Raw genomic sequence first — 12,687 nt, 5'->3', positions numbered from 1 at the left:
AAACACACTACAACATCATCCCTGAATTAGAGGAGGTACAAAAACTCTGAATTCAGGTTGATGTCAGATTATAAAGAACCTCTCAGGCAATGTGACAATGTCCTGATCACTTTCACTTACTGTGTCAATAACATTACAGCGCTAACTATCTGCCAGGCTCTGTATTAGACTTCAGAAGCAGAAAAAGGAAAGGGCACGTTCCTGTCCTTGAGAAGCTTAATTTAATAGAAAAACAGACCTAATCTCTAGTCCATCCCTAGTCCTTAAATGCAATTAAATCCTGGAAAGAAATGAAATCACTGCACATTGGTGGCTATTTTATATATCTCAAATTCAGTATCCCAAACTGAACATATCATCTTACATTGATCAAGCACAAACTTTTTCAGTATTCCTATTCCAGTTAATGTCAGCACCATCCATATTAAGATGCAAGATACCAACACGGACATCACTCTTGATGCTTCCCTCTCCATTGTCACCTGCTTTCAATTGAGCGCCAGACCCGGTAACACAACTTCCTGAACCTTAAATAGGTGCACTCTTCTCCACCTGCATTCCAGTGTCTAGTCCAAGCCTAAGCCCTCAGCCGATCTGCTTAACTGGCAGCCTCCCAACTTGTCTCTCCGTACCCACTCTTTCTCTCCCAACCATTTTCCTAACAGTAGCCACAGTAATCTTCTCCAAATGAAAATCAGGGCAGGTCTCATTGTTCCCTCAATGATTTCTCACTGCTCTCTGGATAATGATCTAGTCTATTGTAGCATGATTAACTTATTTTAGGGTTCTGTGACCCGGACCAATAAAAGGTAATGGGACTGAAAAGGGTCAAGTCACCACCTGATACATGTGCTGTGTTTACCTTGAACTGCAGCATTTCATTCTTATGGTAAGTGACATCCAGGCGAAGGGGGTTCACGGGTGTGGAGGGGAAGGCATTGGCATACACGGAAGACTTTAAGGAGATGTCAGCTGTGGCCCCATGTGAATTATATTGAACATTACTGACAGAGTATAGATCGTTGACAAAATGGCAAATAGGGACTCCAGAAGAATTGGATGCCTGAAAAGTAAGGGTAAAGTCATAGATCAGCACAGCACATGGTCTTAAAGTTCTCTAACCTAAACAGGGGTAGAAACATCATTTTATACCACAATAAAACCAGCCCATCACTGATCACTTGGCAATAACATAACTTTAATTTCCTCGTCTCCAAGCAAAATATTCATTTTAAAAAGTTTCACACATGTCCCCACCTACTCATCACATCCAGATCATGTCCCTTAGGAAGTCCTTTCTATGGATTTTAAGTAGTTATGTAAGTACTACTGCAATGCTTAAGAAACTATACATTAGGTGTAGAGATTTCCATGCACATGAACACCAGCAGCATGGTTACCTCCCAGATGCAGCCACGGGCAATGCAGTTTTCTGCAGAAGCGCCATTCTCATCAGGGTAACAGTCTATTTTTTCATCATCCCTTATCTTTATATCCCACTCCACTGTGTATGCTTCTCCCAGGAGAAGACTGATGTCTGTGATAATGGCAACCTGTAGGAATGCAGAAATCACAAGGAAATTCATCTTTAGGAAATAGGCCTTGCAAGATATGAGGCTTTTTTTTTTTTTTTTTTTTTACAAAAGAAAATAGAAATTTGATCAGACATCCAACCATCCAACCAACATATGACTTTAGCTTTTAAGAAGAGAAGTGCACATTGGGGGAATCTAATCAGCAGCAACAGGGCAAAGGTCTCCTCTCTAGCCGAATCTTGTACATAGAATAAAGAAAACAATTTGGTCAAAAAAAACCTGTTATGATCACCCCTTATTCTTTTCTGCTCTGACTCCTCTTAGCCCTCTGTGTCTTGTCTGGAGGGTGTCTTTTGCACTTCCTCTTTAGCATGACACATAGTGTCACCCAAAGTGAGCTGATCCCCTTGCTCTCCAGTCCCCAAACCAGTATCCCCATTGGCGTGGAGTGGTAGAAAGAACACAGCATTAAGAATCATATGATCTGGTTATCATATCCACATTTCCATAGAACATTAAACAAATGATTTCTTTCTTTAATTTTTAATATTAACGGGTATACAGTAGGTATACATATTTATGGGTTATATGAAATATGTTGATTCAGGCATACAATGCATAATAATCACATCAGGGTAAGTCGGGTATTCTGTTTCATTTATTTGGGTTTCAATTTTAGCAACAGCAAAATTGAGAGGCTGAAAAAAATCATATATTTCTTTGCATTTCTAACACCCCAGCCTCTTCGCTTCTGTAACTCCAAAGACTCCAATTTTGAAACCTTCCTTGATTACCATTCATTCAAATAGTTAATATTTTTCTATATACTTTTCTTATCTTTGATATTTCTTTAAACAGCACTTCCCAAGTTCTCACTTGTCTGGAATAATAAAATTCCATTCTAAAATTATCATCCTTTTCCCAGTCTCCTCCCAGTCTAAACAATCTTGTACTTCCCCATTCTACTAGTCCCCAAACTCACTCCCACTCCCAGCAATGCGCACACACAGTGGCACAGCCTTCATTCAAGGATCAATGTGAGGCCCTTTGAGAATTAAATCAAGTTGGTATCTAAGACCCTCCAAAATCTGACCACAAGTTTCCTATGCAAACTAGCCTCTTTTTCAAAACTGAATCTTATCTATGCTATTCCAGTCATATAATTTTCACAGTCTAATAATGTAAGGCTGTTCCCCACTTTCCTAACTTTGCTCTTCTTGTGCCTCATTGTAATTATAATTCTATTTGAGGGAAAAGGAGGTGAAATCAGTTAGAGAGAGAAGAACATTGAGAGGCAGAGAAGGGAATAAGAAGGTAAACACCCAACTCATTCTAGCTCTTGCCACCTCATTTTATTCCCAGTCCTCTAACTTCCCCCAAACAGGCCTCATGGTTGCTCTGTTCCTTCAAGAACCCATGCAACCTTGGCAAAAAGGAACACCATGATACTATGGGGAATTCTCAATACATCATATCAACAAAATGGAGTTTTACCTTCAGGTTAGAATCATAAGTGACTGTAGGAGAAGTCTGACTTGGGACACCATTGTGTTTCACTGTAACATTGCTAGGTTCCTCCGTCCCAAGAATTTTAATCTCATTAAATACTAAATTATTGGGGTCCTTGTAGGTTGATTGTGAAATATTCACCTCCAAGCGGTTCTGCAAAACAATTAAGTCCAATTATGCATAAAGGTATGCCTGTAATACACAGATTCTCAAGTCACTCAAATATTCCATTGCAGACCGGACACCCCCACTGCCCTGGATGCCTCTCTGCTTTCTCTACTAGTGTGTGCTCAAGAAATACAAAATTATTTTAATAATTTTCTAATTTAAAACAATCATAAAAACACACAGATATTTTTAAACTCTATTTACAAATGCTGTTTGCTATATTAATGCCTTCTTTTGAAAACTCTGATGAAATCATAAATAGAAATGTGCTCACTCATAGCCAATAATGCATAGAAAGTTACAAATATAATCACACATATACAATATACACAAGCACAGATGTGCTAATGGTCAGTCCAAAGCCCACACCTAAGATTCAGAAAAATATGATACTCACTTGAGTGACAGAAAACTCACATAAAAGATACACTTTATTGGCCACAGTATCTGCAAGTGAGAGAAAGTCAAGTCAGATTCCAGCTTGCCCACCACAGAAAAACAGATTTCACACCACCACTCTTTTCAGTTACATCCTGATGTCACAAATGGCAGTATTTCCGTTTCCTTATGGATGAATAATATTCCATTGTATTCATTCATCAATGTACACTTAGAATGTTTCCATATCTTGGCTGTTGCAAATCATGCTGTAATGAATATGGGAGGAGTGAGTATATCTCTTAGAGATCCTGGTTTCCTGTACTCTGGATATACACCCAGAAGCGGGATTTCATGGGATTGCAGGGAAGATCTGTTCTGAATTTTTTGAGGAACCTCCATGCTATTTTGCATAACAGCTGTAATAATTTACATTCCCACCAACAGTCTAAAATATTCCATTTTCTCCACACCCTCGCCGGCACTTTTCTCTTACCTTTTTTACGATTTCCCTGCTAACAGGTGTGAGGGGATATCTCACTGTGATTTTTGATTTGCAATTTCTGTCATTTCCTGATGTTGAGCATCTTTTCACATACCAGTTAGCCACTTGTATGTCTTCCTTGGGAAAACATCTGTTCAGGTCCTTCACCCAGTTTGTAATTGGGTCATTGGGTCTTTTGCAGTTGCATGAGTTCCATATTTTTTATATTAATCTCTTCTGAGATATACGGTTTGCAAAGATTTTTATCCATTCTGTAGTTTGCCTTTTCACTTTGTTGATTGTTCCTTCTGCTGTGCAGGAGCCTTTTAGTTTGATGTAGTCATGCTTGTTGCCTTTTTGGCATTTTGCCTTTGCTTTTGGTATCATATCCAAAAAGTCACTGCCAAGACTACGTCAAGGAGGTTTTTTCTATGTTTTCTTCTAGGAGCTTTACAATTTTAGCCCTTACATTTAAGTTTTTAATTTCTTTCCTCACAGTAGCCAAGATAAGAAAACAAGCTAAGTGTCTATTGGTAGACGCATAGATAAACATATTCTGGGACGAATATACAATAGAATATTTTTCAGACATAAAAAGTAGAACATTCTGCCATTTGCAACAGCATGAATGACTCTGGAGGACATTATACCAAGTGAAATAAGCCAGAGACAGAAAGTCAAATACTGCATGGTCTCACTTCTATGTGGAATCTAAAAAAGTTCATCTCTTAGAAGCAGAGCCTACAACAGTTGTTCTGAGAGCCTGCGGCCATGGAAAATGGGGAGATGATGGTCAAGGGTACAAACGTTCAGTTAGTAGATGAATAAGGTCTGGGGATCCAGTCTGCAGCATTGGTGGTGATGGATGTGTTCATTAAAATAGCTGTGGTAATCACTATACTATGCCTACGTATATTAAATCCTCACATTGTCCACCTTAACTATATTCAATCTTTATTTGCCAACTAAATATTTTACAACTAAATAAATAATTTTGAATCTACATATTGGATTAGATGGACAAGCATCTCCAAGGCCAACCCATTGTTTTTCCTCCTCTTTCCTACTGGAACATTGCAAAGATTCCCTTCTGAGGGCTTCCAAGGCATATGCTTCAAGGGAATCTATTTCCTAAACTTGAAGCACAAGAATTGTTTGTATACTGGAGCCGCAAATAGGCTAAAATGTATGGCTAGATGAGTACACACTGGAACAGTATATTCTCACTACCTCACTGGCAGGGGCATGATTTTTATATCGTCAACGTTTGCTCATAAGAATTTTGGGAGGAAGACATTAACATTGAATTAGGGAACAGTCTTGAAACCTTTTCATCTAAGCACCCACTGACAATAAAATGAGAGCCTATTATAAATATCACTGGCTAATGGGAGAATTGTCAGAGATACAAATGTATTTTTCTTTTGTCTGCAGTTCATCTACCACTATCCCTGAATGGTGCAACCAGAAACAAAATACTTCAGTGACTTGCTGCTGTGCCTGCTGAGATTTCTCCCATACCTCAATGACCAGCAGGAGGGAAGGACCCTAAGTCACAGGTGCGGGTTTGGAAACAGCAACATGATCGTAACAGCGCTCACCCTTTGTTTGCCCATCATCCCAGAAAAGTTCTCCTTTTGCTTCTTTGTTCTCATCTAGGGCAATGATAAGACCAAGAGGGTTCTTTCGACTGTGGGGAACAAGATTCAAGAGACAAAGATAGGAGTCAGAGAATTTTGCCAACTGAGTTGAGAATACTTCTATCAAATATCAAACTGGAAAAGATACTAGCAGCAGATGGTTCTCAGAAATGAGAAGTATCCCAAGAAGGGAGACTTCTGGTACTACAATTGCAACAGTCCTGGCAAATGAATGAGGCTGATCACCTGGCTGTTAGTGTGTTTTGAAAAGAAATTCAAAGGCTTTAAGGAAGGACATGAAGTACAATCTTTGAAAATCCACTGGATATGGTTCTAAAACAGCAGCTTCTGCAAAGCTATTGTGAATCGTGGCTGCTCCTATGTTGACTTCCATCTCAGACGTGAGATTAAAAATGACATGGCACAAGTATACATATGTAACAAACCTGCACGTTATGCACATGTACCGTAGAACTTAAAGTATAATAATAATAAAAAAAATAAAAATAAAAAATAAAAAAATAAAAATAAATAAATAAAAACTAAATTTTTAAAAAAATGACATTCTTAGACCTATCATCTCACTCCCTTAGACTTCAAAGAGTTATTAATAATTAGTCAGAGTATCGAGTCTGAAAAAGATTAACATACAAACAAGCAAACAAAGAAAAACAAGTATTGAGTAAAATTGCATGTGGGCTTGAGAGTGATGCTTACGTTTTGGTAGACTTCATTACAGATTGTTGAGCTAACTGACATGTAAAGGAAAACCTGAGTCCTGTCATTCACCTTAAGTGGGTGTTCAGTGCAGGCTCTTGCCAGGGCAGGATGTAGCCCCCACGGACATGAAGATTAATGTAGTCAAGAGGGGCTGGCAAGGTCTTCCACTCTCCTCTTGCATTCATATCCACACCCTGTGGGCAGAAGAAGGTAAGAGATGATGAAGGAGAGGAAAGGACCCTTCCTGAACAACGCATCCTGCCAGACATCTCATCCTCCCCTCTGAACTTATGCCTGCTCATCACCCTTCACCACTTACCTGCCATTACCCATTTCGCATTCACCAAGTGCTGCATAAAATCTCACAAGGCTGCTATCATATCTTGTTAGGGTCTATGCCTTTGCTTCCACCGTACAAACTACATTTGCCTGATGTGTGACAGGAAGAGGTGCTACTCTCTCACCTGAATCAGAAATCTAACCTAAGGGACCATCCTTCCATCCTACATGTTCTCAACTAGAGCAGGGCTTTTCAGTCTCAGCACTATCGAGATTTGGGGCCAGACACTTCTCTGGTGATGGGGCTATCTGTGCCTTTTGATATTTAGCAAAATCCTCAGATGTCAGCAGCATCGCCTCCTCACCCCCACCCTGTTGTGCCAACAAAAAATATCACAGGCACTGCCAAATGTCCCCTGGGAGGCAAAATCTTCTCATTTGAGAGCTACTACTTTACAGGTAAGAAGTTGTTATTGTTGAGAACTAGCAAATATGCATGGCTGTGTTCCAATAAAACTTTATATGCAAATCAGCAAACAACCAGATTTTTTTGTAGGCCGTAGTTTGCCAGGCTGTGATCTAGAACCAGTAATAAGTACCCAAACTTGGGAAGGTGACACTTCTTCATTAATCCTAACTATGAGATTCATCTTCAAAATTGTACATCCAGTTTTCACCTAATCTCACTGCAGTCCCCTCGGATGAAAGGGACCAGCACATGTTCTGCTTCTTGTTTCTCTGCTTGTACCCCTTTGCTGTATTGCCAGCCCTCAACTATGTTCTCCTCAGAAAGTCAGAAGAAGAAGCCTGGTTAGAAACGAAGGAAATACCTCCTTTGATTCTTCCTCATGAATCAGGGTCTGACTTGTCAGGGTCCCAGCAAGAGACCACCACCCCAGAGCTGCCCTGGAAGACCCTGGCTTCCCAGCTGAGTCTTTGGGAATCATACTAGCAATGAAACTATGAGGCAAGGAGCTCTTCATTGCTGCCTCATTTCTAAATGTACTTGCACTGCTTAGACTCACAAGGGTTGGGTCCCACACCTCTGTGTGTGTTTTGCATATTGTCTAATCACTTGTGTGCCTTAGGTAATTATGTGCATCGCCCTTCTTTGAGTGTGTATGCTATGGAAGGAGATATTTAATAAAAAGAGACAAAACGGCCTCTATGCTTACAAACTTACAGGAGGCAAAGATACAACATTAAAAACAAAAACTACACTTGGCAACACAATCTCCAATGTTGGCTAGCATCTGCCTTTACACAACATGGTAAATAGCAGTGATATAAGGAAATATTAAAAACTAACACAAAGAGAACACCCACAAAAAACCAGACCCTGAGTGTGATGCTTTATGTGTTATTTCACAACGGTTCTATGAGGGAAGTGGTCTAACCCCACTTGGAAGTGAGAAAACTGAGATTACAAGGGTTAAAGTGGCTTCTCTAAGAACACACAGCAGGTGGGTTACAGATCCAGCATTTGACCTAAGGTCCATCAGATGTAAAGCCTTTGTTTTCTCTACCATTTTCCCATGTTGTATAAACATTCAGAAAAAACTTACCGTGTAGTAATCGTACCAGCGGGCTCTAGGGAAATATGCAGTGACATTTCTGGCATTCTAAAATGGAACACAAACAAAGTGAGGCAGTGGGCACCATTTTCCAGGACAGAGAAATCAAACTGCTTAGGAAAGAGGTGAAATAATTCTGATGGCTTTAGACCCATCTGCCTCACATCTGGAGAGGTTAGTGACTGGGGAAACCTTCTTCCCGTTTTCTTTTTTAAACAGGAGAATTGCCTACTCAAAACAAGTGGCTTCATAAAGCACTTTGGTATCCAGGAGTTCGGGAAAAAATAAATCACTGTTGCTTATAAACACAGACTTAAGCCATTTCCTCTTAAAGAGACAAACAACTGAGGTTGTGTTTGGGCAGAAGAAAATTTTGTGGGTACAGTAATATTTTGGGGCCAGGAGCGGTAGCTCATGTGTGAAATACCAGCTCTTTGGGAGGCCAAGGGGGGCAGATCATGAGGTCAGGATATCGAGACCACCCTGGCTAACATAGTGAAACCCTGTCTCTATTAATAATACAAAAAAAAATTAGCCAGGCATGGTGGCATGTGCCTGTAGTCCCAGCTACTCGAGAGGCTAAGGCAAGAGAATCACTAGAACCCGGGTGGCGGAAGTTACACCGAGCCAAGATCACACCACTACACTCCAGCCTGGGCAACAAAGTGAGACTCTGTTTCAAAAAATAAAAAAAAAAAGATTTGGGGGAGGTACAATTAACTGGTATTTTAATCAGAAGCTTAATCAACAACAGAAGTAAAGAAAGGCTTTTACTGCTGGGAGGCACTCCTACACAGGAAGGCAAGGGGTAGCCAGCAGCAATACAAGTACACACATTGCCAAGTAATCCTTCTGAAGAGTTGTAATAGTGCTAGAGGACTCTTATACATTCTTTACGACACTGCCCCCATCTTTACGACACTGCCCCCATTTGACCTTCTATTCCTTATTTTAGTTAATGAAGAAATGATTGTGTCATTGAATACACCATGAGGTCTTTTCTTCTTGATCATCCTATGAAGCAGAGTTGTTAGGCTCATTTTAAAGATGAAGGAGCTGAGGCCCACAACACCTAAGTGACGGACTTCAGCTCAGAAGGAGAGAAATAGACACAGGGAAAATAAGAAACCATGTCTTACGACCCCCACCAGCTCAGGCCTCTCTCCTCGTCCTTTTCCCCAAGCCTCACAGCTGGGATCCTCCCCTCATCGGAGGCCTCCATACTCACGCGCTCCAGGACGGGGCTGACCAGGAAGGCTGGGCCCAGCAGGAACTGACTGTCTATGTCCCACGTCACCTGGTCTGACACAAACCTGGAAAGGGAAATGAAGGTGCCCAACAGAGCCCAACAGAGCCCCAGCCCAAGACTCGGAAGAAGCTCCTCAAGTTCAGATCCAGTCGGAAATCCAGCTGCCCCTGAGCCTTCCTTGCCTTATCCCTAGGCCTAGCTTCATCAGGAGCACCAGCCTCTGCTCTCCCCACGGGATGTGCCTCAAACTTCAGAAATGCTGGGATGTAGATGTGTTCTCTCCTGTAAACTATTACCTCATTTCTTAACCATGGCACATTTTAAATGCAAGGATGGTGCTCCTCCCTCAAATCTCTTGCTGAAATTCTTCTTTTGTGACTTGGGTGCATATAACCAAACTGACAAAACATAGATAGGTCTTTGCACAGCCAAATCAGTATGAAACTATTCTATGCTATACGGCATGATTCAATTTTGTTCATTGTATACATAGCCTTTTTTCATGACCTATGGTACGTATAACACTGTGCTAAAGAGAGTAATAAAGTATGGTCTGGGTCAAGGGTTCATGTCAAAAGGCAAGCATGTCTTCAATTTGGAAGAATTGTGTATATCAACTCCCGCCATATAGAATGCATTAAGTCATCCATTAGTCATCGGGATCCCTGCTGGACACTCACTCATGAAGCAGAGGCCGCACAACAGTGACACCCTCCGTGTGGGCCTTATACATCAAGGTATACAGATATGGCAACAGGGTGTATCTGGTCTGCAGGACATTTCTGGAAATGTTCACAAAAGCAGCATCCCAGGACACAGGGTCTTGTCTCTAAAGGAGAAAGAGAACAGTGTTGGGAGCTTGTCCTGGATGTTCTCGGGGATTTAAGAAGGTCACTGAAGGCATATTCCAACTGAAGATCACTCACAGCTAAACAAAAGAAAACTATACATGAGGCCCAGGGAATACTCTTAACAGACTGGAAAGAGTCACTGAAGCTCTCCTAGGACAGCTGATAAAATCTCACTGTAAGACATTCTTTTTGGTACAATTTTGCCTAAAATACAGGAAAAAAAATAATCTGAAGAACACTGAGGGATATGGTTCATTGAGACACTAGGTCGTAACAATTTTTAAGGGTGCACTGGGTCATGCCTGTAATCCCAACACTTTCGGAGGCTGAGTCGAGTGGGTCACTTGAGCCCAGGAGTCAGAGAATAGCTTGGGAAATATGGCAATACCACATCTTACAAAAAATGCAAAAATTAGGTGGGCACGTTGGTATGTGCCTGTAGTCCCAGCTACTCAGAGGGCTGAGGTGGGACAATCGCTTTAGAACCAGAGGTCGAGGCTGCAGTCAGCCATGATTGGGACAAGGCACGATCCAGCCTAGACAAAGAGTAAGCACCTGTCCCCACTCCCGCAAACAACAACAACAACAACAACAACAACAACAATTTTTTAAAAGATATCCCAAGAAATACAAACTGCGTTAATTTTAGTTTGGAAATGGAGATTGTCTTTCAAGTGACACAGAACACGGGAGGCAGGAGCCACTGTCCTACCCTGGTCCCAATGGTGTTGTGGTTTCTTGAGAAGGGGTAAAAGGCCCCCAGCTGCATCCAGCGAACACACATCTCATATTCAGCATCTTGAAAGAACCCACAGATATCTGCTCCTGTCTGAAACAAGAGGAAATAAAACAAGCCTGATGATGTTTTCTGAAAGATGTCCCCACCTTCTTGGTGCTTAGGAGGATCCCAAGGACACTCACATAGGATATGCCGAAGAGGCTGAACTCCATCATGCCTGCAATGAGAAGCACAGCAGTGTCACACCAGGCTCTCACCACCTGCCTTCTCACCACTTCCCCAAGTATCCCAACTCCCTGCCCTACCGGCACAGGCCCTGGGAAGGAGCCACGCACCAATGATAGATTTCTTCAGCTGATCCCACGCGGCCGTGTTGTCTCCCAGCCAGTGTCCTGCCCAGCGGCCAGAAGAGGGAAATGTGGAGCGGGTGATGACGACCCCTCGCTGTCCCGTCACCTCCTGCATGGCTCTGGTTGGAGGGCAACAGGAGGTAAACTGAGAGCACAGCCAAGGGAGCAAAGGCCAGAGAGCTTCTGCTCCCAGAGCCCTTGAGCCTAGTCAATGTTTGCTGCGTGATTGGAGGGAACATGGGAATCTGAGCTGCAATGGGGACCCCACTGATCCCAGATAATGTAGATACCGAGTCATGGGTTCACACAGTGCTTTACAAGGAACTTCACTGTAGCAACCTCAAAGGAGTAGCCAAAAATAGTAAGGAATTACTAAATCTTGCTATTGGTTTCCTCGATACGCAGTTTTCTATATTTGAAGAGGAACAAAGTGAAGATCATAAGACTGTCCTTAGAAGAATACATACCATTTGTTGAGCTTGCAAAGGGGACTGTGTTAATTTCGTAGAATACCAGTTACCCTCCACCAAGAATGGTAAAAAAAAAAAAAAGCCTCAAAATATGATTCACTTTTGAAACAAAGGGGAGAGATGCCCAATCTCTGTGTTCCCTTCACCTCCTGTAACAAAAGCTATTGCACCGCCGGCTGCCCTGTGTGATCATTATGGTGTCTCCATGTGTGTCATTCCCACCAGGATCATTAAGTTTTTCACTGGTGGGACCATGTCTTATTTAAATCTGTCCTCCTCCTTTTCATCAGAGGGCCTGGCTCCACATCAATGAGCATTTGTTTAATAAGAATCATTACACGGTTGTCATGAGAATCCTCTTAACCCCTGGAATCGGAATGAAAGGAAAACTAGGGTGGCTATGTCAGTCCCTGGCAATCCCTCCGGGTTGTGACAGCTGGAGAAGGCAGAGACTCACTCGTATGTGGGTCTGGTCTGGGACCACCCGTACAGGTTGTGCACGTTGTAGTGCTGCACCGGGGAGCCGTCTGGGAGGATCTGCTGACTCTCCATGCACAGGGTCTTGCTGCTCAGGCCCCTGTCCCTGGACTCCAAATCTGAGGAGGAAGAACTGGTGAGGTGAAATCCAGCCCTGATTCTGTTTATCCCCGACCTCTCCTCAAGGGATTGAACACTGGATCTTAAGACTGACTTGAGTCCTGCCTGGGTCACTCTCCATCTTCCCAGAGATTGAGCACAGAG

General features: G+C 42.1%; 1 protein-coding gene across 3 annotated transcripts in view; it reads right to left on the bottom strand.

The window, feature by feature from the left end:
* Positions 1-12,687, bottom strand: part of MGAM (maltase-glucoamylase) — a 129,821-nt gene that overhangs the window by 27,231 nt on the left and 89,903 nt on the right. For 2 of the 3 annotated variants that reach the window (XM_028846391.2, XM_077997573.1), the window contains exons 60-72: positions 12,404-12,542; positions 11,462-11,595; positions 11,309-11,343; positions 11,100-11,216; positions 10,217-10,365; positions 9,516-9,600; positions 8,279-8,335; positions 6,504-6,628; positions 5,676-5,764; positions 3,610-3,659; positions 3,030-3,197; positions 1,401-1,553; positions 863-1,063 (exon numbers count right to left, since the gene is read on the bottom strand). In XM_028846391.2, coding sequence (XP_028702224.2) covers positions 863-1,063; positions 1,401-1,553; positions 3,030-3,197; positions 3,610-3,659; positions 5,676-5,764; positions 6,504-6,628; positions 8,279-8,335; positions 9,516-9,600; positions 10,217-10,365; positions 11,100-11,216; positions 11,309-11,343; positions 11,462-11,595; positions 12,404-12,542 — 1,502 coding nt within the window. The remainder of the gene's footprint in view (positions 1-862; positions 1,064-1,400; positions 1,554-3,029; positions 3,198-3,609; positions 3,660-5,675; positions 5,765-6,503; positions 6,629-8,278; positions 8,336-9,515; positions 9,601-10,216; positions 10,366-11,099; positions 11,217-11,308; positions 11,344-11,461; positions 11,596-12,403; positions 12,543-12,687) is intronic. The other variant, XM_077997574.1, reaches the window with a different exon arrangement.

The sequence above is a fragment of the Macaca mulatta genome, chromosome 3, assembly GCF_049350105.2.
Source record: "Macaca mulatta isolate MMU2019108-1 chromosome 3, T2T-MMU8v2.0, whole genome shotgun sequence".
Classification (NCBI taxonomy): domain Eukaryota; kingdom Metazoa; phylum Chordata; class Mammalia; order Primates; family Cercopithecidae; genus Macaca; species Macaca mulatta.
This window is presented reverse-complemented; position numbering and strand designations above follow the sequence as displayed.